At 45.6% G+C, this 26490-nt stretch overlaps 1 protein-coding gene and 1 long non-coding RNA gene across 2 annotated transcripts in view; one reads left to right on the plus strand and one right to left on the minus strand.

Moving 5' to 3' along the window:
• DAPL1 (death associated protein like 1) overlaps window positions 1–24238 on the minus strand; it is a 57487-nt gene extending 33249 nt beyond the window's left edge. The window contains exon 1 of the mRNA XM_059704366.1: window positions 24157–24238. Within this exon, the coding sequence (XP_059560349.1) occupies window positions 24157–24223 (67 nt within the window). The 5' untranslated portion in view covers window positions 24224–24238. The remainder of the gene's footprint in view (window positions 1–24156) is intronic.
• LOC132237980 (uncharacterized) lies at window positions 16437–17559 on the plus strand. The gene is made up of 2 exons (XR_009453707.1): window positions 16437–16519; window positions 17019–17559. It is a non-coding gene; the product is annotated as an uncharacterized LOC132237980 (long non-coding RNA).
• Window positions 24239–26490: the final 2252 nt, after the last annotated feature.

Raw genomic sequence — 26490 nt, forward strand, 5'->3', positions numbered from 1 at the left:
TAAGTCTCGTAATAGGAGTAGCCTGACGGATGAAAGTAGTAGCTTGTGCATATCTCTGAAGGTCACGAAATATAAACCTTATGTAAAATCTCTGTCATCAGTGATGCAGCAGCAAAAGTCCCACTGATAATATCAAACGGAGTCATAAAGTTTTCTGTTGGACTATCAGTGTATATGTATACATTAAAAAATAAACGTATTTTTCATCATCATATACTGTGTTTTTGTCGCTCGAATGAATTTTATTATTTCTTCAAGGCTCTTCACATATGTACACCTTAAGAGATATCAAGTAGGTGTAACATGTTCTCAAAAAATTAGGGTTGGCACGCAGAAGAATTTTGAGTCAGAGATTTTGCTGGTTTTGGCACGCACTCACAAAAAGGTTGCCCACCCCTGTCCTATGGCATCTTAATCACCCCTCTGAAGAATAAGCTGTTTTAATCAACTTTTTCATATTTTGCTTAACTTTTGTGCACCCATTTGGACACAATGTCCTAGTGGCCAACCATCACTCAGGCAATATAGAAACTCTCTTATGACAGGTCTTTTGTTCTCTGTTTGCTTATTTGGTTCTTCTTTCATCTTCCTTTGATCTTTAGAGAGCAATAGAGGAAAGAGCCAGCTCTACCCAGATGGAAATCAAAATAACTTTTAACAACATACAGTGATACCCTCCCCTGCTAGTATCTTAGTTTAAAATAAATAAATAGGACATATGATCTGAATATTAGAAAGGAAAAAAAATCAAACTTTGTCTAAAAATGTCACACCTATTTGGTGCTGTGGTTACTATGGTACAATGAATGAAAATCTGTAAAAAAAATGTGATGAAAGTAAGTTCTTAAGTTATATACTTAATTGCTTTTTTAAAAATGGAACTTGTGCCCTAACCAGTTTGGCTCAGTGGATAGAGTGTCGGCCTGCAGACTCAAGGGTCCCAGGTTCGATTCTGGTCAAGGGCATGTACCTTGGTTGTGGGCACATACCCATTAGGGAATGTGCAGGAGGCAGCTGATTGATGTTTCTCTCTCATCAATGTTTCTAACTCTCTATTCCTCTCCCTTCCTCTCTGTAAAAAATCAATAAAATATATTTTAAAAAATGGTACTTGTTTGCTAATTACTCTGGTTTGAAAATATATACCCCAGGGTAGCTGAAATTTTGCCTGTATTCAGAATGAGGCAGAGTAATACTAATTATATATAAAGCATTTATCACAAGAGGAAAGCAAATAGCAAGTACTAATAATATGGGAGGAGAATCACAGACTCCCAGAGAAGGAAGAGCACTTACAAGTCCACTAGGTTCACTGACTCGACTTTATTTTTGGATTACAGTATCATTTCTGAATGTCTCCAAAATTCTATTCTGTAAGTTCATTCAACAATGAAAATACCATATTTTAAAAACATATGACTTGCTACTTTAAATATATAAAATAATTCCTATTCTATTTTGGGAAGAGATTAGTCAGATATTGCTTATGCCCTAAGCATGTGTTTAGAGCACCCCAATGTAACCTATTGCTGGTGGGAATTAATATAAACCCAATACATAATACATGTAGCAATACATAACTCAGTAGCATGATAATGATTAATTTCATTGTGATATTGAAAAGTTTTGTTTAATCTTATAATGGTGAATAATGAATACATATCCATATAATAAATACGATGGGTAGAAATATATTGTATTTATATGGAGTCCTATTTTCTAAAGTTTTAGAAAAATTCTCATGTTAGCAGGTAAAAACGTTCTGTTAACATTGTAAAATTACTGTTTTTAAATCAAAAGGACTTTTAGAGGCATCAAGAAGTGGAAAAGAACTCAGGACATTTTTTAAGGGTCAAGTCCGTCTTGAACCTCTTTTAAAAATTCTAAATTTATTATTTTTCCTTTTAGGGTAAGATTTGAACACCTTGGTTAAAGATGAAAGGGTTATTTTGTAAATGTAGAATAACAACTCCTAATAATGATGTGCAGACTGACTGAAACACACATTACCCTGCATCAGAAGAAACTAACTGTGGGGAAAAAATGGGAAAGTTATAATTTTAGAATGGCCAAATGCATGTACCTTAAAGTAATGTATTTCAAGAAAAATTATTTTGCTATAATATCTTCTCAGAAACAGGTGAAAATTGTTTTAATTCAAATTTTCAGGGCAAATATGTGATGTATTTTTTTGTTGGTTTTCCTCTTTATTTTCAGCATAGTCTTTTTTTTAACATTCATATTTAATAAATGTTTTTTATGTGTATTTTCAAAAAAAAACAAAAACAAAAACATATGACTAAGAGTTCAAAGAATCAGTTAAAAGAAAAGTTGACCCTCTTTGGCTTTAACTCTATAAATCTAAGCATAATTTAAGAGGGAGAATATCTCATGGTTTTGACATCCAAAGGATCTGGATTTGAATACTGTCTTCACTTAATAGCTGTAGGAGTTGGGAGATAGTTTGCTATGAGTCTCTCACATTTCTGCATTTGTGAAAGCTTTTGTATCAGATCATCTTTTATAGGATGTTTGCATAGTGAACAGTCTTAGAAGATACAAATAAGTCTTCCTCCAGGGCACTGGGAAGATTTGTTTACTATCGAAGATTATATAATCTTGCCCTGGCCGGTGTGGCTCAGTTGGTTGAGCGTTCATTGTCCCATGCACCAATAGGTCACCGGTTTGATTCTGGGTCAGGGCACATGTCCAGGTTGTGGGCTCGATCCCCAGTAAGGGGCATGCAGGAGGCAGCCGATCCATATTTCTCTTTCTCTCCCTCTCCCTTGCTCTCTCTCTAAAATCAATAAAAACCTATTTAAAACAAAATAATGTCTCTTTCGAGGGCAAAAGTTGGTCAAGTTTACTAACAGCTTCCTTATAAGATTGGGGGTTTCCTAAGCTTAGGGTTTCTCGGCTGTGAATCAGACCTACTGTGTGAGCACCACATCTGGGCTTCTCCCCACTGCCTTTGTAGGACTTGGGGGACAAGGGGAACTAGAGTAACCAACTGTCTTGGTTTGTTTGGGACATTTGATGCTAAAACTAAAACTGCCCTGGGCAAACTGAGATGGTCACTCTAACTGGGTGGTTGATGTCTACATGAAGTCATGTCGTCTGCCGTGCCAGGAAAATAAAATCTTATGTCTCTGACCCAGGGATTTTGTGTTTTCTGCCAGCATGCATGACACAGTGCCAAGCTGACTCATTAGCTAACAAGCAGGGTAAAATCTCAGACCCTCCATAGTCCTTGAGAGTGGGATGTTGGGCAAGTACTTCCCTAAGCCTCGGTTTTTTTAACTGTAAAATGGAAACAACATCTGCCTCAAAGAGCTGTAAGAATAAAGGAAATGGCGCAGGTAAAGCCTGAGCACCCAGCCCAGGACAAAGTAGGTCCTTAACAGGTATTAACAGTTGCCACTGTATTAGTAAAATTCCTATTAGATTACCTTGTTCTAATCCAGTCATTTCATTGGCTGGCTTGTGTGTATGGTTTGTGTGTATGTGTGTATCGTCCTCTCAGTGCCTTCACACAGTAGGACATAGATTTAAAAATGCTCAATTAAGTATTCTTGATTATTTTTATTGCCAAGATCAGATTGAGTTATGGCTGATTAAAATACCCCCATCTGGATGACTCAGTGACCCTATATGGTTATTGTACTTTTTGCAAAGCTCATTTTAATCTGGTAAAGCCATATCTAATGGTATTTAACAAATAACCTTTGACCTCCTCCCTTAAAGATCTCCAGGAGACAATAAAATTAAAATTCCAGGGAACACTCTCCAGCTATTATTTGCTCAGCATCACATGGAAGCATTTCATCTGTCATACAATATAAGGTAAATGCCACATACAAACCCATTAATCTCAGCTGCTATGGCAAACAAAGTTGAAAATAGCATTTCCATTATTATTTGTATTTCCAAAGATTTTATAGATTTGTGTGTGTGTGTGTATGTGATGTATTTATGGTCCTTTCTTCTACAAGTCAGAGACAGTTTTCTTTAGAAGAAAAAGATTGCCAGGTTTTCTTTGATTTGGAGGATTCAGAATGCCAAACATCTGGGCAGTCTTTGGCTTGTCTGGAGATGTGAATATGTTCATATTTTGTGTGGCAGCGGAATGTAACATTCCTTTCATGGGTTACAAGGAAAGCATATTTAAATGGAGTGTGGTTTTGAGATGGTTTGAAACTGTCTAGGAAAATAGATCCATTTGGGACACTATGATTATACCGCAGTTATCTGGTTCATTTATGTGTGGGTAAGACAAGAATGACAAACAGAAAGGAGAACCCAGTCGGTGCCTTTGCCTCTACTCAGATGTGATCAAGAGTGGATAGAGTTCATGCATTATTCTATTGTTGTTCTGAAATGCTGATTTCCATTCCACTTGCAGGCTCAGTTCAGTTCTTGTTGTTTTGCAAATGTAACATGAGACTCAGTAAATTCACTTAGGCCATCAGGCGTTATCTTTTCTGAACTGGCAACTGCCTTGGTATTTCCCTTGGATCAAACATGAGATTTATGGCTTGATGTTTATCTGTAGGAAATAGAAAACACTCAGAAATGTTGCCTGACGGAGCCAATTGAGTTCTTGATGTGATGTAAGACATGGGGAATCCCTCTCTGGCCAGAGTTGAAAATCTTTCAACAGCCTCAAATGTTCTGTTGGTTTCTGTACATAGTAAGGAAACTAGATCCACCAATAATGACCACTAATATACGCATTTTAATTTTGTATCTTATTTATTTAATTTTATGGAGGTAAAATTGACATGTCAAACACACTTTTTATTTTTAAAAAACCTTCTGTTGCTGGTTTTTTTTAAAGGAACAGTTTCTTTTTTTTTTTTTTAAGAAATGTATATTTTTATTGATTTCAGAGAGGAAGGAAGAGGGAAAGAGAGATAGAAACATCAATGATGAGAGAGAATCATTGATTGCCTCCTACATGACCCACACTGGGAGTTGAGCCCACAACCAGAGCATGTGCCCTGATCAGGAATGGAACCGTGACCTCCTGATTCACAAGCCGTGTTGCAGATGGGAGCAGCGGGAGGCACCTTACCGCTCAAGGGCAAGGCAGTGGCCTCTACCAGCAGACCACTCCCGCACTGTGATTTTGTATATCAGCCCAAATGCCCAGCCTCTGAGCATGGTTCTCCAGCTTTCCTGGCAATGTTAGATGAGCACCTCCAATTCTTTTAATAATTTCCCTGTTTAAATAAGCTGGAGTTAGTTTCTGTTGTTTGTAGCATAGGAACCCTAACTGATCTGGGCTCTCTGGTGGGGAAGCCAGAACTTGGATCCAGACTGGCCACAGAGCACAGAGCTCACACTCTTAAGCACTCCAGGCACTGCCTCTCCCCAGGCCAGTCGTTGTGCTAGGAACCAGACTGTAAGGGCCTCACCCAGGGTCACCAGATAGATTATTATCAAAAAATGAACATTTTTGAGAATGAAAAGAACTTCCATTTAAAATTATGCCAGGACTGTTCTGGGAAAATGAAATGGTCTGTGTACCTACCTATATATCCTGCTGAGGAATTATGCCTTTTTCCTTATGCTATTAAAGCTAATGGGATATGCTAGAAATTATATGTTTAGTGTAAAACCAAGAACTATGGTCAGAATCACTTGATTGTATTTTCAATTTCACAAGATCAAGTCAGTAATCAAGTCCATTTCTGCTAAATGTCCATTTAATGTTTCTTTTAAATCAGCAAATATTAAAACCCAAGAGGAAGCATTTTTCTAGAAGGATAATGTTGACCTGACTTTAAGTACAAATACAAAACGGCTCTAGAATCTAGATCATGCTCACCATGAACAGTAATTTCAAGAATTAAGTATACACCTGAGATAAGGTTAGTGGTTCCATGGAAATCTACAGAGCAGAAGCATATAGAGATATTTTATTCTCTCAGCTGCTGGTAGACTTTCCCTTGAGAAGGGCATGGTATTTGGAAGAGATGATTAGCTGTGAGACAAGGTGAGGCCCCAGGGGGCAAAGTCAGGCAACCAGAGAGAATGGGTAAACTGTCTTCCAGAGAGGGTTTCCGTCACCTGACAGGCCTTTGTTTGGGTAAGCTCCTTAGAGAATTTGTAAGTCTGCAGAGGTGGGCTGTGTGAAAATGGGTTCCAAGTGTGATCAGGGCTCAAATGTCTGCAGAAAAAAGAGTAGGGAGCAGGGAGGGAGAGTAAAGGAGGGAGGACCAGAGGGGCTCAGAGCCCTATAGGAAGAAGCCTTAGAGAGAAACTGCTCTGATACCAATGCTTCTGGGTATCAGGGAGGGCCTTTAGGGGAAGAGAACTGTTTAAGGTGCTGCCTGATCTGAACTCTCTCTGTGACCCACAAAGCTTCCATCAAGATCAGGAAAACCAGAGCAAAGTGCTTGGAGTAATGGGGTTTCTGTGATAATCAGTGACGGCTCTGTGTTCTGCCTCCAAGTTGACATGGGAACAAGATGTAATTATACACTTGGATGAAGGGATTGCTGAGCATTTTTTTTTTTAATAAAAATGTGCTTCTTTTGCATTTTAGCAGAGAGCCAGAAGAGGCGAGGGCTGAAACTGATGAAATGAGGAACAATGAAGGGGAAAATTAAAAGGGTCAGAATTCTAGAGGGAATTTGGGCAGGGAGCACTGTCAAGATTCTAGCTCAAGCACAGACAGGGAGTGACAAAGGCTGGTGCAGAAAGGAGCAAGTAAAACAGACAGCCCTGTATCGCTCAAGACTCACAGAGCTCGCGCCACGAGTCCCAGAGAAACTAGGCCCAACAACTTGGAATTCCTGGGGACAAATCTCGGCGATGTTGTTGATTACCCTGCTGAACTTTGGGGAGGCCACGGGCGATTTTCCTCCGTCTGCTTTTGTTTTTCTTTCTCCAACATGCCGAGTAGATTAACCACGTGGATGTGGGAAGTGGGAAAAGGCAAGCTTGTGACTGGTCTTCTATTCCTACTTCTTCCTCTATTCCCTTTCAACTTCTGTCCAACCTCCAGAGTGGAGTGTCCCAGAGTTTTTGAGAATAAAGATTATTTAACATAAAAAATCTCCAGAAAACTGCAATACCAGTTGTTTCCACTAATTAAAAAATACATATTGTTAAAAATATTGCTAATACAGTAACTCTTTTTTTATTATTCTTTATTGTTGAAAGTATTACATATGTACCCTTTTCCATTTAACATTTCACAACCCTAGAAGTAGGGTGACAGGAGGTAGGAGAGAAAAAGCAAAAGGCACAGTCTCAGTTGTCTCTTAAGGAAGTTTCTGGAAACTTCCATATAGTTGTTGTTCCTTTTACATCCCATTAGCCAGAACTTAGTCACATGGCTACATCTAGCTGCAAAGAAGGCTGGGAAATGAAGTCTTTGTTCCTGGCTGTGACGTGCTCAGATAAACTGTAGACACCCTAGAAGGGTGAATGTGTATTGGGATAATTAGCATTTCCTGCTCCAACAGATGTGTGTGATTTGCCCTTAGCTACATAGCAAGTTAGTGTAGAGTTATGACTAGATAGAATTCAGTTCTCCCAGATTTCCTGTTATTGTTGTCTGGTATCATTTATATTCTAGCTCTTTATCTTGTCCACTGAACAGTATACATCTTTCTATCGAGGGCAGATGCCTCTCTGGTGACTTATGAGGTTTTCTTGAATGCCATTTCCCTTTGTGTGTGTGACATTCTGGTAATGTACGCGATGCTGTGTGTGAGTCCTCATGCCCCATGGCAGCATATTCTCATGTCATGACAGATGAGGCATATGGGGCTTAGCATGGCCTCTTGGGCACCAAAGAAAATGTAGAGAAAGCAAGAAAGCAGACAAGAATTGTTTTCAGCTCACGGAGGAGTTCACGAGATAACCAGGAGAAGCTGCATTTGGCAGAGACTGAGAAGAGACACTGGGGGGTACGTAAGTGGGTGAAATATGTGAATAATAAAGGCAGTCAGTGCTTGGGAGATCTCTTGTGTAATATACTTACAGAAGGTGAAAAAAATATTTATGGTTGTTGCTGTACACAGCTCAAGACTAAAGATAGGAACCTTACCATTTAAACCACGTATAAAACTATGGCTTCCAATTTCCTTTTCCTTTGCATGACTGTGAACTCGCAGGTAAAACTGGGGCCTTTTAAAAAAGGATGTTCCTGGTGCTATCTTTGAAGTCCAAAAAGGACAATGTAAAACTAATAATGTCTTACCCATTTTACCAGGCCAGGTCCTCATTTTAAATGATAAGAAAGGGGAGTTACATAGAATATTGTCTTCTATGGGTTATATTTATTTCTCTGAGAATTGTTAACAGATCCTAAGTTTTACTCTGTACACATTTCTTTAGGAATGAGAAGTGAGGAGCCAACTCTTAACTCTGGTGTGAAATCTCATTGGCTGGTTTACTGCTTCCAACACAGTGAGGCAAGGGACTCGGGGTTTGATCAGGGAAGCAGGACTACTGGAAGTATGACAGAGGAAGGAATCCATTATACAACTAGTAGAGGCCCAGTGCATGAAATTCGTGCAGGGGAGAGGGGGCCCTCAGCCAGACCTGCACCCTCTCCAATCTGGGACCCCTCAGGATATATCCGACTGCCGGTTTAGGCCCTATTCCTGGGACATCCCTCTAGCAATCAGGGACCACTGTCTCCTAACTGCTCACCTTCCTGCCTGCCTGCCTGATTGCCCCTAACCACCTCTGCCTGCTGGCCTGATCACCCCTAACTGCTCTCCTCTGCCAGCCTGATTGCCCCTAATCACCGCTGCCTCTGCCCCTGCCACTGTGGCTTTGTCCGGAAGGACATCTGGAAGACATCTGGTCTATTCAGGCTAATTAGAATATTATCCTTCTATTAGTATAGATGGGAGAAGCTGGGGAAGTAAAGGCTGGAAAAGAAAAGTTGGGGGAATCAGAGAAAAGCCATTCATCTGCTTCCCAAAGAGCTGGCATGGTGGGCAGTGTGGAACTTGCAGGGGAATCTGTCTGGGAATCCCCTCTATCCAGTTGCCAGAGCAGGACCATGAAGGAGAGCTAGTGAAAGATGCGATTTCTGCAAAACTTGCTTCTGACGGTCTCCAGACAAGCATTTGGTGGAGGATCCGGCATGCTCTGGGGCAGTAGTGCTGGCAGATGGGAAGAGCTGGACACAAGTCAGGAGAGAGCGAGGATAAGCTGGACTTGTCTGCACCACTGTGCCTGTCACCTTTGGAGAATAGTGACTACTATTTATTCTAATCTTATTCAAATTCCTTTTTTTGGCCAACTCTATTGCAGAACCATAGAGGGATGGTAGGAAGCATAGTTTCAGGTAACCCAAGTTCTCACGGCACACATCCCCACAGCAAAAGAGCCAAAAGAGGGTAAATCATAGTTTGTGTGTTTCAAGAAATATTCTTGAAATTCTAATCTTAAATTAAGTTAATATCAATGAGTCCCCAGTTCACCTGGTTCATATATTTACAAGTACAAAAATGAGAAAGTCACAGAAAACTTGCCAGTTACAAAACAACATATAATATTTACATTTTATAAGTGTGGGACACCTGTAGAATGTTGCCCTTCACCTTCCCATTATAGGTATGGTTTTGTTTTTCAGTAGCTACAGTGGAACGTGTCCAAGAGGATTAGTTGGAATGCTTTCCTGGGTTTGACAGAGCATGAAGAACAAGGGCTGTACTCTGTGGACCACAGAGTCCCCCACACTATTTAAAAAGACAGTTCAGTCCCAGTTCCAACCCCCCTAATAGCTTCACCCTTGGTGCTTATTAATGCTCATTACAGATGATTTCCCTCAGCTCCACTGAGCTCTACTCTCGGCTGTTTTCTGGCACGTGAACAAGATGGCAGACCACCAAAGGAAAGCTGGTCCCAGGCTTCATGTCATGTACGAAGTAATTTGGCCAGCGAGTTGGATGGATTGGAAAACGAGAGCAGGATCCCGCTCCACGCCGAAGGGTCCCAGGGGCTGTGGCATCTCAGGTGGGGACAGCCCCGTTCTCTGTACAGAGCAGAGGCTTCACAGGAGCGTTAGGTTGGGAGCCTCCAAAGAGGCCTCTTTAGTCCTGGGAATTCACAGGACGTGGGAGAGGATACTGACGCATTTCGGCCTCGGCACTCTGTTCTCTCTCAGGTGGAGGCGAGGTGGGGAGGCACGGCGGGGTGGTGGCCCTTTCTTCATTAGCTAAGCTCAGGGTTCTTCCAGGGCAAACCTGGAGGAGGCCACTCCCTCTCTGGTGCCGCTCCTTCCATTCTCTTTTGCCTTAGCTATCTCCTCCCCTGATGCGCGGTGTCCTCATTAAACCTTTGGTTGCCCAAGGTTACGCAAGGTGGTTTACTCCTTAGGTCAGCTTTGACTGGACAATGCTTGATGCTTCAGACGTTCTATTTTCTCTGCCCCCACAAAAATGTGCCTTTCCAGTGTCCCTCTGAGACCTTCCCTAGCTAATATTGCAATTCTGTTAATGGCTCCAGAAATACTCAGTCACCAAGAGCCTCTTTCGTGGCAGCAATTGGGTGTGTCTGGCTTTCCAGATGTCCCTGCAAACTTCAAATTGGGCAATACGACAAAGGTAATTTGGGCAAGCCTTTGGCAGTTTCCACTGGGTACCTACTCTACCTACATGTAGGGTAAATCACAGACATAAATATCTGTTTGGTTAATTATAAATGTAATTGATGGTTACTGATTGCTCAAGCTCAAAGTCTTAAATGTTTTGCATCTATTAGATATTTAATAAATGCTTGTTGGCTGAAGTGATTTGTGAATAGTTTGTGCAAGGATTTTACTCTCTTAAATTACAGGCACAGGTGGGGCACCAATATTCCAGGAGAGAGTGAAGAAGAAGAGCAATTATAGATGGCAAGGCTGGCAGGTATGTCTTGGGGAGGGGAGCAGAATCTGTAGCAAGGACATCTGAGGTTGCCTCCCACACATCCTCCACTGGGGACTGAGCCCACATCCGGGACATATGCTCTGACCCAAAATCACACCATGACCTCCTGGTTCATAGGTTGACATTGGCCAGCCATGCTATAGCTAATTTTTTGAGGAATCACATAATGAGGGAATGCATCATTTTACGTTCCCACCAGCCATGCACAAGGGTTCCCATTTCTCCATGTCCTCTATAACAGTCTTTTATTGCTGCATCTTAAAAAACCTGACATGGGTTAGAATAGCCGCTGGCTTACCAACAGCAGTGATGCCATTTTGATTGCACGTTTGTCTTACACAGATTTTGTAATTTTTCTCTTTGAGTGCAGATATTTGAACTGTGATATCTGTACGTAACATGGGATATCCCCTGTAACACGGCTGGTCTTGTTTTGGGTGGTGTGTACCCTCTTCTCTTGGTGATATCTATGAATGGTGGCCAGACACAACAGTCCTGCTCCCAGAGAAAGGAGCATCTTCACGCACGGGTCAGAGTTCCTAACCTCTCTCTGGAGAGATGTTATTTTCCACTTCGCTGCAGACTGTTTGCAGCTGACCTTGGATCTAGACAACATAAACCACCCACAAAGCCCTTCTGATACCGGAACCTGGTCCAGAAATTTGCTGATGTTAAACAAATATGTATCCAACAATGAAATAATAATAACGTGGAGGGTGGGGACACCGTAGAGGGTTAGTGGTGGGGGTAGCAGGACTTGCGCTCCGATGGGGGTGGTAGAGGAGGGAGGAGACGGAGGCTCCTCAGCTTCCCTCCCTGACAGTCTGCCCCCTCCACGGCTTGCCGGCTTGCCGGTGGGGTCCTTGCGCACAGCAGCTGGCAGTGGCACAGGACGCAAGGGAACTACCTTTCCTGTTTGGCTGCCTATCACTGATGCTGCCGTGTTTCCTGATATTTAAAGAACATCAAAAATGTAATAGGGAGTATACTGTTTTCCAAATTAACTTCTATGTTTTTTCAATTTTACTTAATTTCTTAATTAAATTCCCCAAATGGGACTTCATTATCTCTGCCCTTGTGAAGTGGTTTCTGAGCCAGTTAGCCCTCAGTCGTTTGATTTTTCTGAGGAGGCTCTTGGGATTAATGCTCGTGATGGCCTTGCCCCAGGCTGGCAGCCAGGGCACCTCAACCAGTCGGAATCCAGCTCTCACTAAGGGAGAACAGCCCAGAAGACACATCACTTGCCTTCAGCACAGGGACAGGCCAGCTTTAGACGTGACCATTGCCCTGGTTATGAATTTCATGCTAACTTCGATGGGGTGTGATAATTCTGGGTTAGTCGGGGTTAGTGTCAAGTTCCCTGTGAACTTGTAAGTAATCCAGTGCTTGATCTTATTTCACAAGAGTCTTTGTAGCCAGTGACTCTCATATTTACCACGGAGTTAACTCCCTTCTCCTACACACATTCTCAGGGCAAGTTCTTACCTGACCCTGGAGGGATTGCAGGGAAAAGGAGGGAGGGAGGGAGGGAGGGAGGGAGGGAAGGAGGGAGGGAGGGAGGGAGGTAAGGAAGCAGGGAGGGAAGCTGAAAGAGAGGGACCTTAGACAGAAGGCCGCCTTCTGGTTTAGTCAGTCATCAGAAACTTGTACTGACTTGATTAGGAGCATCTGTTTGAAACCACGATGTTCAGCAATGCAGGTTCACACACAGGCCTTGGAAATCTATTAAATAATGTGCTACCCTTCTAATTGATTAACATGTTCAATGCTTTTTGGAGAAAGTTTTATTTGAAAATTAACAAGTGTTGAGATTTTTAAACACACACACACACACACACACACACACACAATATATGAAAGGGCAAAGAGTAAAAATTCCCTGCCCCACTTCCTCATCCCAGCTTCCCAGTGTTGGGTGGGATCCTTTCAGTTATATGCTAACAAGAGAAAAATTCTGAGGTGTCCTAAATTCAATCACAGAAGGCTGGAGGGTGGGAGAGAGAAGGGAAGTTAATCAGGTAATAGCATGGCTGAAACCAACAAGAGGCTGTGCACATTCCTGAATGTAGTGGAAATTTTGAATCAATGGCAGCTATCTCAGCTGGTTATCTAGAAGGGTGAGCCTGCCCCCAGACGCCACCACATCCTGCTCATGCGTGAACATTTCACAGTTGCCTACAACCAATCCAGAAGCATCAAGTATTTCTTCCTGATGAACTATTCACCTGCACCTCAACATTCCCTGCTTCACCTTTTCCTGATCCCCTTACCTATAGCCAGAGCCAATTCTTCCAACACAACTTACATCTTTCTTCTCCAAACTCACTCTACTAAGGAGCCCCATGCACCCCCAGAGGGCGGACAGTCCTCTTCATCTGGCCCTGCTGCAAATCCCAGGACCCACTCCTCTTCCTGCGAGCATATGTGTCAATCAACCCTTTCTTTTAGGAACAACTTTTGCTTCAAAGGTTTTTGTTTCTCTCTCTCTCTCTCTCTCTCTCTCTCTCTCTCTCTCTCTCTCTCTCTCACACACACACACACACACACACACACACACACACTTTACAAAACCTCAAATAGGCCATATTATAGTACTGCTCTACAGTATGCTACTGTCACTTACAGTAGAAATACCTTCCTATGTTAATTCTTTTTTTTTTTTTTAAAGAAAAGTGAAAACAAGAAAAGTAATCTGCTTTCTGGTAGGTTCATGAACCTCAGCTGCACCAGAGCATGTGGCTGAGCTTCAGTGGTACAACGGCCCTGGAGGTTGGCTCCCTGGCCACTGCTGCCTGCCCCCTCCGCTCATGTGTGTGCCCACCGCAAGGACCATGGCGTCTTACCAGGTGCCCATGGAGCAGCAGGCAGGGACTCCTGGCAAGGGAGAGTGCGCATGTGGCCAGTTTGGCAGGAAAGTGTAAGACTGGAAGGCCTCCTGGCTCCATGTTTACCCTGGGGTTGGCGGACGTACTTCCAATGTTGTCAGGTTCAGCGGATGCTGATGCTATTTCTCCCTCTGCAGAGTCCAACATCAGCTGCCAGCCAAACCCCCATCGCCTGTAGTGTGTGTGGCCCAGGCATGCCACGGGGTCAGACTGCTGGAGTCTTGGTTGCTTTATCCCCACCTTTGTCTAATTGCAGTGCAGAGGCATTTTGCCACTGTTGGTTTGGGGGCATGAGGGTGTGCGGGGCAAGGGGGCGTACTCTTGTTCTATGTAATGATTAGAAAGGAACTGGAGTATGACACGCTCCTTCGAAGAATCATAATTTGAACAATTTCTGGCATTTCTAAAGTGAGTTCCCTCAACTAACACTCTCTCAAGTGCATCTCTGTGACCATAGCTTCTGGGCCCTCCTTTCTTTTGCTCGACTTCTTTTTTGAGCTCTGCTGTCTGCTGGGCCTACAGTCCACGCTGGTTCCAGGCCCTTCCCATCTAACTGCTCAAAGTGAGGCCAGTATCTTTACCTGAAAACCTGCCCCCATTTCTGATTTCTGCCCATCTGGTCACGTTGGAGTGAAACTGCTAAATCATTCTTAATTCTTTCCTCTCTCATTGTTTGATTAGTTCTATTGATTCGGGCTCAATCATGTCTTTCAAAATTTTTCCCTTTTTCTCTATCGCCTCCATCGAGACTGTCACTGTCACTGTCTCTCGAGTCAATAAATATTTATTAAATACGACCACGTACCAGAGACATTTCTGCCATCCGAGACATCCCATTCAGCCTCCGGAGGCATCTCACTAAATGACAAATCTGCTCATAATTCTTCTTGGCTCACAAAACCACATTAGCTCCTGGCTGCCTGAAGATCCAACCCATCTCCTTGGCTGGACAAGCTCCTCTCTATCTTCTTGTTCTCTCCTCTCACCACCCCCTCATCCAGCCCCTCTGTAGACAAGTCCCAATGCACCCACCAGGCCACAGATGTTGTATTTCATAGATCCCTGTTTTTGCACATGCTAATCCTCCAGCTTGGAACACCATTCCCCATATCAAACTCCTGGGAAATCCCTACCTCTTAGGATTCTGCTCAAATGCTAGCTCATTTGTGAATTCTTCACATGGAGCTCAGAGGTCCATGGCAACACTTAGCATCTTTATTGCATGATTTGCTCACATCTTTGACTCTCCACGCGCCCCAGCTCCCAGGCTGTCAGCAACTTGAAGGCAGGGACTGTGCCTTCTTCAGTGTCTCTGGCCCTCAACTTGATGCCTGGTACATGATACAAAAATATGTAGGTACTAGACTGATCAAACTCTGGACTGAATATAGCCTTATAGCAAATAAGGGTTTGTGAGAAGACCATAATAATACCTGAAAATATTGGCCACATGTGTCCAAAACCCATCTCAAACTAGTGCAAGCACGAATTGGCTTATGGAACTGGTAAATCCAAGGGTGCAGCTGGATTTGGCAGGGGGGGGGGGGAGGAGGGTTGCCAAACCATGCTTTCAGGTCTCTCTTTCTCATTGGTCATCTCTGGTTTTCTTTGCAGGCTAGTCTTATTTTTTTACAGCTGGAACCTGGCAGCTGTAAACTTATGTTCTTACAGTTAATGAAGAGAGAGACCTTCTCTCTATTAGCATCCATTTATTAAATCTCAAGGGAGTCTACTTGGACCTGGTTGGTCATATGCTTTTACAGATCACAGGGGACAGGCAGATGGAGTAGCATGACTGGCTAGGCCTGGATCATGGGTTCACCCCACAGACAGGTGGTTGATGTGGATAACTAGCCCTGTGGAAACTACATAGGGTAGACCAGTTCTCCAACAGAAAGGGTAGAGTTGGACAGACAAAAGCACCAGATGTCTACTCAGTTACATCTAATTTGTTTGTCTGTTAGCTCTCAGTAGAGCTGAGGTTCTTGAGAGACCCATTTCACTCTAACAAAAGCATCACTGAGTTTTAAGGCAGTAGGTATTCCTAAGCAGTGCTTCTCACACTACAATATACACGTAAATGGACCTGTTCAAATGGAGGTTTTCACTCAGTCGGCCTGGGGTGAAACCCGGGATTCTGCATTTCTTATAAGCTTTCTAAAGGCCCAGTGCATGAAATTTGTGCAGGAGGAGGGGGGTCCCCTCAGCCCAGCCTGCACCCTCTCCAATCCAGGACCCCTCGGGGGTTGTCCGAGTGCCAGTTTAGGCCTGATCCCTGGGATACTTGGACATCCCACTCACAATCTGGGACCGCTGGCTCCTAACTGCTCACCTGCCTGCCTGCCTGGTCACCCCTTACTGCCCACCCTGCTGGTCTGGTCTCCCCCAACTTCCCCCTGCTGGCCTGGTCACCCCCAACTGCCCCCCCCCCCCCCCCGCCGACCTGGTTGCCCCACGCAGCCTGCTATTTGGTCATCTGTCTGATTGTTTCGGTCATGATGGCCCCTGGCTTTTTATATATTAGGATATTCTCTGCTTGGACTGCCATACAATACCAAGGACTGAATGCCTTAAACAACAGAAATTTATTTTCCTAGAGCTCTGGAGGCTGGAAGTCTAAGATCAAAGTTGGTGAGAGCTCTCTTCCTGGCTTGCAGATGGCTGCCTTCTCACTGTGACCTCATAGGACCTTTCTTCTGTGCACATGTGAAGAGAGTGAGTGAGCGAGCCCAGGTATCTCTTCCTCTTCTTATAAGGACACCAGTCCTATTAAATTAGAGTCCAGCTCTCATGACCTCATTTAATCTGAATTATCTCCTTGAAGACTTTATCTCCAAATATGGTCGTATGGGGGGTTAGGCCTTCAACATATGGACTTTTGCAGAGACACAATTCCCTCCATAATGAAACTTAAATATGAACCTGTGCACGGCAGTGCACCTGCCTCAGCAGTGCTGAATACGTCAGTCTGAGGAGGACCAAACACCTCAAGGCAGCACGAACCAGTGGAGTGGGAAGCCCACACTCTGGGGATTCAGAAGGACCCAACATGGCGTGGTTGATTCCCTTAAATTCTCGGGGTTTGCTCACTGAGTAGGTCTTCAGTAAATAATAAGACCAAACGTGTATCTACTCTGATTAGTAGTTGCTCAGTTATTTTCAAATTGGTTTGGATGTTTTATAAGAGCCTTTCTCCAATTTTGAGAAAGTGTGATTGTATAATGTTCTCTAGGTATCCCTCTAGCTCCAGCCCTGCGAGGGAGAAGTCTGCAAAGGAAGAAGGGCCCGTGCCCACGGTTCAGTCTCAGATGCTGGGCTGTATATTTATCAGGATGCCTAAATGGCAGCAAAAGGAGTAGGGGCAGACGGGAAGATGCAAAACCATTACATTGCTCCAGGGGACCAGTACCCTGCTCAATGAATTGTTCCAGACTTTTTACGGTCCGAATTGTGTGCCCTGAAAAATCCTATGTCGAAGACCTGACCCACAGTACCTCAGAAAGTGGAGAAAGATCTATCAAGATTCAGATGAAAGCGACTAAGTTAAAACGAAGCTGTTGGAATGAACTCTAATCTGATAGGTCCAGTGCCCCCACCAGGAGTGGCCGAGGCCCCAGGGATGCACCTGCACAGAGGAAAGGATGCGAGGGCACAGCGAGAAGGCGGCCCGCTGTCTGCAGGCCCGGAGACCTCAGGAGAAGCCAACCGGCTGGCGCTTTGATCTTGGACTTTGGCCTCCAGAACCATGGGAAAATAAACGCCTGTGTGCTGAAGCCACTGAGTCTGTGGTATTTTATTATGGCAGCCTGAGCAGACTAACACAAGACCGAAACAGCCAGATTCCACTGTATTTAGTCAGTATTACTTTGTCCTTCAAATTTTAATTCACTCCACTCAGCTCTTCTGGCACTGAGGCTAAACTTGAATAATAAGACACAGTCTTTGTCCTCACCTGGTGGTGGAGACAGACCCCTGAAGGGCCAGAGCAGCACAGGCGGGTCTGGAGGTGAGAGAGGCTGGCACATCTGGGAAGCTCTGAGTCCAGAGGCCAGTCCTGCCATGTAGACAAGGAAGGGTGGGGGGAATGACTCATGAGGAGCCTGGGAGGGAGGTCGTCAGAGCCAGATCACATCGGGCCTTAGAGACCAAGTTGAATAGTGATGGTGTTTAAGCAGAGAGAATAGAAGGATCACAGGGGGGAAAAGGGAGTTGAGGATACATTGAGGGGACAGAGAGTAAGGCACATATGCAATAGCCATTCCTTCTAGGTGCCCACTTTAGTCACTGTAGGGAATGGGATTCTTTAAAGGAGGGGGTGGACTGGCCTTACAGTCGTTAGGGTGGAATGAGAGGCACACTGCACTGAGCCGGGCCTTCTCCTTCCTCTACCATGTGCCTGATAAGAGCAGGTTCTGGGGAGTGTTTTCTACATACGTCCTCCCCATAAACACACACATGCATATGCACACACACAAACACACAGCTGCTTGAGCAAAGCTTTCATTACTGAAAACCTGCTCAGTTGGTTGTGCACAAACCTCATTGAGCAGAACTTGCTCGACCAGATCTGCAGAGAGAAACCTGCACACACCTCAACGTTCCCAGCCACCTAAGCAGGTGGGAAGCCTACAGTGCCACCTACACGTCTCCCTCCTGCTGACCATGCCCTTAGACACCCCCTCCAGAGCCCTCCTGTCCACCCCTCCTGCTGCTACTTTCCTCCAGATCCTCACATCTCCCCTCGCCTGTTTCCGCCCTTGTTGAGAACAGACCTAAGCCAAGTTAGCAGTGCACAATTTTCCAACTGTTTTTGTTAGACACGAGTGACAATCATTTTGTGGGATGAAAGTTTTAGCTTTTGCCCCACAACCTCCCTTCTGGTTGTAATGCACGGGTCCTTAAGCTGGGATCTGTGAAATACATCTTTATTTTTACTAGCTTCCACTGGAAACAGCATTTCTTTCTATCAGGAAGAGAGGCAACAGCCACCATAGTGTTAGCAGCTCCCGTGACTTTTCAGCAGAAGTCATGGGTATTTTTATATCACGTTACGCTTGTTGCAGATATCTCAGAAGCTTGCTTACACAGAATATCATTTATCACTGCAGCACGTTTATTAGAACCACCACTAGGTCATGTCATTTCACAGTTTGTTAGTGAAGAAACACTCGGGGTCTATGGCAGTATGAAGTTGAGAACCTCAACCTTGGAGTATAACATAAAGGTCTGAGGTTTTCCAGCAAAGATGACTCCAGTCCTGCCGTATGGAGTGGAAATCTAGATCCGGGACTGGTCATCTGTCCAAGTGGTGGTAAGAGACAGACTGAGACTGACAGTTTCTGAGAAAATCTTCGTCCTGGTCCCACGAGGCCTGGTCTGCCCTGTGTAGTGTTGGAAACTCCCCCTGGTTGGGCCTACTCCTGCCCTCACTTGATCATCTGTCTAAATACTGGCATTGCCTGCAACAGGACACACAGACTTAATAAAAACATATCTATGACCTATTTGCCGTCTAATTCTCTACTCCTTGGAAGAGCCCTCTCCAACCATAACTCCAGCAGACCCCCACCCAGCATGTGAGACTACGCCCAGCAGCCCAGACACTCTGCCACATTGTGCTCTGTGCTGCTTTCCTCTTACACACGCTGCTCTGACACAAAAGTCCTCCCCCAGCCCATCTGTCAAGAGGCTGCTGTCCCCCTGTTTCCAGCGACCTCTTGGCTCAAGCTTTACTTAAAAAACATGATTGAAGTGAAATTCACATAGCATAAAGTTAACGCTTATAAAGTAAACAATTTCATGGTATCTATGACAGTCACAATGTTATATAGCTATCTAGTTCCAAAATACTTCTGTCATCCTATCTAATAAAAGAGAAACATGGTAATTGGCGTACGACCGCTACCCTTCCCATTGGCTAATCAGGGCGATATGCAAATTAACTGTCAGCCAAGATGGCGGCCGGCAGACAGGCAGCTTGAAACTAACATGAGGCTTGCTTGCTTCAGTGACGGAGGAAACCAATGTTCCCCGCCTGCCTTGCAGGCCTCTGAGCCTGCAGTTTGAAACATTTTAACAAATATAGAAGCTAAAAAAAAAAAACAGAAACCAGCTTTCAGTGAGCTGGGATCTCAGAGCTGTAGTTATACATTGTTTCGAACCGAAACAAACCAGATACCTACTTTCAGCAGCGGAGGCCTAAGAGCTGGAGCCTCAGAGCTAAAGCTGGCCCAGAATTAAAAAAGAAAAAAGAAAAAAAGGAGCGGTTGGGAGCTTCCGTCACCCGCCAGCCTGAAAACAGCCCGCAGCCCATCACCCAGACTGGCCAGGCACCCCAGTGGGGACCCCCACCCTGAAGGATGTGTGACCAGCTGCAAACAGCCCTCAGCCCCTCACCCAGGCTGGCCAGGCACCCCAGTGGGGATCCCCACCCTGAAGGGTGTGTGACCAGCTGCAAACAGCCATCATCCCCTCACCCAGGCTGGCCAGGCACCCCAGTGGGTACCCCCACCCTGATCCAGGACACCCTTCAGGGCAAACCAGCCAGCCCCACCCATGCACCAGGCCTCTATCCTATATAGTAAAAGGGTAATATGCCTCCCAGCACCAGGATCAGTGGAGCCGAGAGGCCTCCCGGCACCAGGATCAGCATGACAGGGAGCAGCGCCCAAACCCCCTGATCGCCCTGCAGCTCTGTGTGTGACAGGGGGCAGGGCCACAACCTCCCTATCCTCCCTGCTCTGTTTGTGACAGGAGAAGGCGCCCCAACCTCCTGATCAGCCCTGCTCTGTGCCTGATACGGGGGAGCTCCCCAACCTCTGATCGCCCTGCGGCTCTGTGTGTGACAGGGTTCGGCGCCCCAACCCCCTGATCGGTCCTGCTCTGTGTGTGACAGGGTGCAGCGCCCCAATCCGCCCCCCCCCCCAACGGGCCCTGCTCTGTGTGTGACAGGGTAGAGCCATAACCTCCCCATCGGCCCTGCCCTGAGTGTGACAGGGGGGAGCTCCCCAACCCCCTGATTGACCCTGCTCCGTGCGTGACAGGGTAAGGAGCCCCAACCCCCCTGCTGGGCCCTGCTCTGTGCGTGACAGGGGGTGGCGCCGCAACCTCCCCATTGACCCTGTCTTGAGTGTGACAGGGGGTGGCGCCCCAACACCCCAATCGACCCTGCTCTGAGCCCGACCAGGGACTGCACCTAGGGATTGGGCCTGCCCTCTGCCACCCGGGAGCAGGCCTAAGCCAGCAGGGCGTTATCTCCCGAGGGGTCCCAGACTGCGAGAGGGCACAGGCCAGGCTGAGGAACCCCCCCTTCCCCCCGAGTGCACAAATTTTTGTGCACCGGGCCTCTAGTATATATATATATAAAAGGCTAAGCGACCAGCCGGTAGGTATGACATGCACTGACCACCAGGGGGCAGATGCTCAACACAGGAGCTGCTGAGCAACAGCAAATTGTAGAGTGCCCTCTTGCACTCCAGGACCCCTCGGGGGATGTCCGACTGCTGGTTTTGGCCCGATCCCCACAGGCCAGGCCAAGGGACCCCCCCCCCCACCCCGCCAGAGGGACCCCGCTCACTCTGCAGACACTCTTCGAGCCCCGGTGCTGCCCCAGGTGCGGCCAGCTGGGAGAGGGACCACAGGAGGTTGGCTCCGGGGTGTGTCCGGCCCTCTCATCCAGTCCCGCCCCACTGACCACCTTCTAATTAATTTCCTTTCAATGTGCAGGAATCCGTGCATGTGGCCTCTAGTTTCAAAATAAAGCCTCACACTCCTTAAGCACTGAGTCCCCATTCAATCCTCTCTCCAGCCCCTGAGAACCACCAATCTGCATTCTGTCCCTAAGGATGTGCACACACTGGGTATTTCATAGAAATGGAACCATACAATATGTAACCATTTGTTTCTAGCTTCTCCCACTAACCACAATGTTTTCTAGGTTCATTAGAGTTGTACTATGTATCAGTACTTCAGTCTCTCTGATGGCTGAATAGATATACCACAATTGGTTTATCTCTTCATCTGCTGACGGAGAGTTGTGCTTTTCCACCCTTTGCCTCTGTGAGTAGCGCTGCTATGAGCATGTGTGTACAAATATTTGAGTACATGTTTTCAGTGATCTCAGATAAATACCTAAGAGTGTATTTGTTGGGTCATATGATAATTCTGTGCTCAACTTTCTGAGTAACTGCCAAACTGTTTTCCATGACAGCTGAACAATTTTACAATCAAACCATCCATGCACAAGCGTTCCACCTTCTCCATATCCTTGCTAACACATTATTTAAAACTTTACTTTTTGGGGGTGGTGGTAGTTTTTCTATTTATTTTGTGATTACGAAGAGAAACATAGTTTGGTTCTTTCATCCAGATTTGTCAATCAAGCATGGAAAATATATAAGGTACAGTGATTTTGGTAAGTGGGAAGTCTGATTTAATTAATCCAACTAATTAAAAAGGTTTTAATACTGTCTTTTCAGTTATTTCACTTACTACGATGTATGCTGAAGCTTTACTTCTTAAACCCATCAATTACTCTCTCCCTTTTGTGTGCACCCCAGATTCTCCGCACCCGTAATAATCCATCCCTGCAGCATCGCTCTTATCACACTGTACTGTAGTTCTGCGTTCACTTGTCTCTCTTCATTGTTAGCCTTAGCAGGTTGGGCTTGCTTGTGGGCAGGGATCCTCTGGGCGCCACATAAATGGGCAAATGAGTGAGAAGGGCTCATGGGCTCCCTCTTGTGGTGAGTAGGAATAAGCCTGCATGCCCTGTTACCTTCCCTGGTCCGAATACCAGCATCACACCTTTTATTGCAGTGGTTCTCAACCTTCCTAATGCTGCGACCCTTTAATACAGTTCCTCATGGTGTGGTGACCCCCAATTTCATTGTTACAAATTGAACATAATTAAAGCATAGTGACTAATCACAAAAACAATATGCAATTATATATGTGTTTCCCGATGGCCTTAGGCGACCCCTGTGAAAGGGTTGTTCAACCCCCAAAGGGGTCGCGACCCACAGGTTGAGAACCGCTGCTTTATTGACTTCATAGGGATGAAACAGAAGACAAATGAGACACCAGATGGGCAAGCTTGCTGAGCTCCTTGGAGAAAAAAGGTTGTGTCGATCCAAGTCTTTCTTTCATTGGAGAAACAAAGCAGATGCCTCTGAATCGTCCTTGCTTTACCACTCGTGCCTGCACAGGTCAGCAGGGAGGAGAGAAAGGGCGTTTGGAAGCATCTGAATGAGCCATCAGCAACATGGAAGACTTCAGGGGAACCGATTCCCTTGGCTGTGTCTCACCGCAAACGTGAAGCAGCATGTGGACGCCCCCTCCTGCGGCCCGCAGCAGAGCACCTGTCCACTCCCCGCTTACCAAACGGTGCACGCGGGTGCGAGGCCCTGGGGGGGCAAAGGTAAATAACCCCTGGCCCTGCTCTCAGGCGAGGATGTGAAGGTGATGCGCACCAACAAGCCACTCTCCTGGATATTCCGGAGGAGAGACGTCTCAATGGGAAGAAGAAAACCGCTCGCAGGCACACACGGAAGATATTGGAAGAGCAGTTATGTGCGCTTTATCTCAGTTTTATTCGGTCAGTCGGGTCCCATCCTCAGACAAGGAGCTAGATATTTATCAGGTGTGTCAGCAGTTTTAGGGCTGTTATAACCCTGATTTTTCTAGTACTAATAGAAAGGCCGCAGACTAGGCCAGAGAAAAGGATCTATCAATTGAAATCATTTCACCATAAAAAACAACAATAAAAATGGGCTTTCTGTAGGAGAAGGCACGTAGGAGATGAGAAAAGTGTGGGGCTTGCAATTAAAGACCTGGGTTCGAGTCCTGGATCTGCAACTCGTTTGCCATGTTCCTGGACCTCGGCTAGCTCATCCCAGCCTGTCTTCCCCCACCCCACCCTCCTTGGGAAATTTAACTAAATCTGGAGGAATCTCAGCAGCTTATTACCTGGTTTAAAGATTACAGGCTTTGTTCCTGAGCCCAAATCTCACATTCTTCACTTCTGAGTTGGCATGGACCATTATCAAGGTATCTTATTGTTATCACTATGTGAATTTTATTATTCAGGCAAGGTTGGTTGTTGTGTCTGAAAACCCAAGCCAAAGATGTACTTTAACTGAGTTTATGCCTGTTTAACTTTACCAGCGAGGGTTCCCCTCCTCCAGGAGATCTGGTTAAACCTGGATAATTATATTAGGTCCAATCGCTTCCCGGGATACCTGTGAGTTCTTGGGGCTTACTTCCTGTACTTCCCTAGGTCACCCCCCCCCTCTCCTGTGCTCACGTGCTACTTTCACTTTTGCACCAACTCAGACGATCCCCTCACACATTGGTGGGCAGCAGAGACTCACCCGAAGGCTTGCTGGGGGCTGTGGTGGGCAGGCACTGGGAGAACTCACACACTGTGGCTTCCCTCATCTGGCTTTCTCACTTTCTCCTTCAGCCCTTTCATTTTCCCCTTCTCAGGCTGCAGTAAAAAACAACTTCTCCCCCAGGTCCAGCCAGAACCAGCAACATTTCCCCATCAGAAATAGCCTGGTAAGTGGATTTCCTCTAGCTCAGCATCCTTGCTCCAGGAGCCCATCCAAGTCCATGTAAGCCGTGGGGCCAGTGCCAGGAGTGTCAATAAAACCTGCCAGGATCTGTGGACAGCTTGGATGTCCATTTTAACCTGCACTTGGCATTTTAAATAAGATTCTAAAGTAAGTGGCTTTCCAGCATTAAAGTTTATTATTTAAGTGTTCTGAGGCATCCTGTCTTTCTGTCTCCTACACTGCTGGCTGATTTTCTCAGAAGTGGCCATCTGGCTGTGACTTCCTACAGATGACCACTAGAGGGCACATGGTTTCCAGCCCACAAGGCCCTCTCCTCAGCCAATGCCTGGCATTTTGCTGCAGAAAGGACACTTTTGGTCTGTTTGTTTGTTTTCCCTTGGAAACAGGAGGAAAGCACTTGAAATTCCCTGGATGCGGCTAAGGCATTTTCTACTGCATTCATCTGTGAAATGCTGGCTGCAAGAAGCAGGCTTCTGGCGGGTGGAGGAAAGACTGTGCTCTCTGTTCCTGTCACTCATTCCCCCCAAGGGGAGGAGAGAAAGGCTGCAGAAAGCTGAACGAATGAGGCTTGTTGTTTCTGAGATTGCTAGGAGAATATACTTGTAGGCTACATGTGTCTACGCAAGCCTCCTGGTAGAGTGAAAATAATGTGTTTTGGAATTAGATGTGTGGGATGCACTTCCCACACCCAGGCTTCCTGCCAACACAGCAGACCAGTGTGGGCTGCTGGCAGCCCTGGAGAAACTGCAGCATTACTGTGCTGGGAGGCAGGCGAGGCGCTGGGGAGACCAAGTGGCCTGGGAGTGTCCCTTGAAAGCCCCTTGGGCCTGGCTCTCCGAGGAGGGGTGACGTATCCTACTCCAGAGGGGAAGACGGAGGGAGTGATGGGACTGAGAAGTTAACGAGAGTCAATCAACACGAGTATGGTCAAAAGTTAGGAGTGACCAGGATAAGATCAAAATTAGAATGCTTAACTTCTACCAGTACACTAGCTGGTGAGAATTCAATGGTAAGTGGAAATGGGGGGGGAAGGGAGAAAGGAAGGAATTTAAAAAACTTGTACTGTAAGTGAAAAGTCTCAACTAAGATGCAGAGCTAAGTCCTCATAATACAGAAAATATTTCCCAGCTCTAGCATTTATTAACTCTGTGACTTGGGGCAGAATGCATAATTTCTCTGAGCTTCAGTTTCCTAATATGGGTAAAACTGTGGTGACGTTTGCTGTGAAGATTAAATAATGTACTGTACTTGAAAGTTTCCTCTCCTTCCTGGCTCTGGGTAGATGGTCAACTTTCTAGTTTTCTTCTCTCTTCTCACCTTTAGCATGTTTAGCTTATGAACACTTATTCATTCAAGAATATTTACTGAGTGCCTGCATCTGTTAGGTTGCTTTCAGCTACAATCAGCAGGAAATGCCACCTAAATGGCAAGTAAACAATAAGGAAAAGGCATTATCTCATTTTAAGAAGGCCATTGGTGGGGCAGTTCTAGGGCAGGTTAATGTAGAGCAAGCATGTCAAACTCAGGGCCCACGGGCCGCATGCCTCTTTTATCTGGCCTGTGTTAGCCTTTGAGTTTGACATGCTTGATGTAGAGGATGAGCAGAATTACCAAGAACTCTGATCTACCCACACTTTGGCTCTGCCATCCTCGGCAGGTTCACGTGGACCTGGTGGCACTCACGGCTGCAGAGACGGGTGCCGTGCCACTCACCTCCAGGCGGGCCTGCACTTTTCCTCTCACATGAGCGTTTAGAATTTTCCTGGAAATATTTCTCAGACATTGTCCCAGCCAAATCCTCCCTCATGTCTTACGGACCAGAAGTGGGTCGCACTGCCCATCCCTAGATCAGTTCCTGGTGGGATGAATGGGTTTCCATGTGTACAACAGAGCAATCATGATTTCACCCTAAGATGCCCCTTAGTCTTCTAGAGTTGCTGATATTGGAACAAAAGCAGGCTCAGTTAGATGAAGAAATGCTATTGTTAGGCAATAAAGAGTTTTCCAGGCACTGAAGCTGGTGTTAGGCACACAGCATGTAATAAGTGAGATCCCATTGCTAGGAAACAACTGTCATTCACAATGTAGCGTGTGAGTGTTATGCAGGGAACTGGAGGGCAGGAACCCATA

This window comes from Myotis daubentonii, chromosome 7 (assembly GCF_963259705.1).
Source record: "Myotis daubentonii chromosome 7, mMyoDau2.1, whole genome shotgun sequence".
Taxonomy (NCBI): Eukaryota; Metazoa; Chordata; class Mammalia; order Chiroptera; family Vespertilionidae; genus Myotis; species Myotis daubentonii.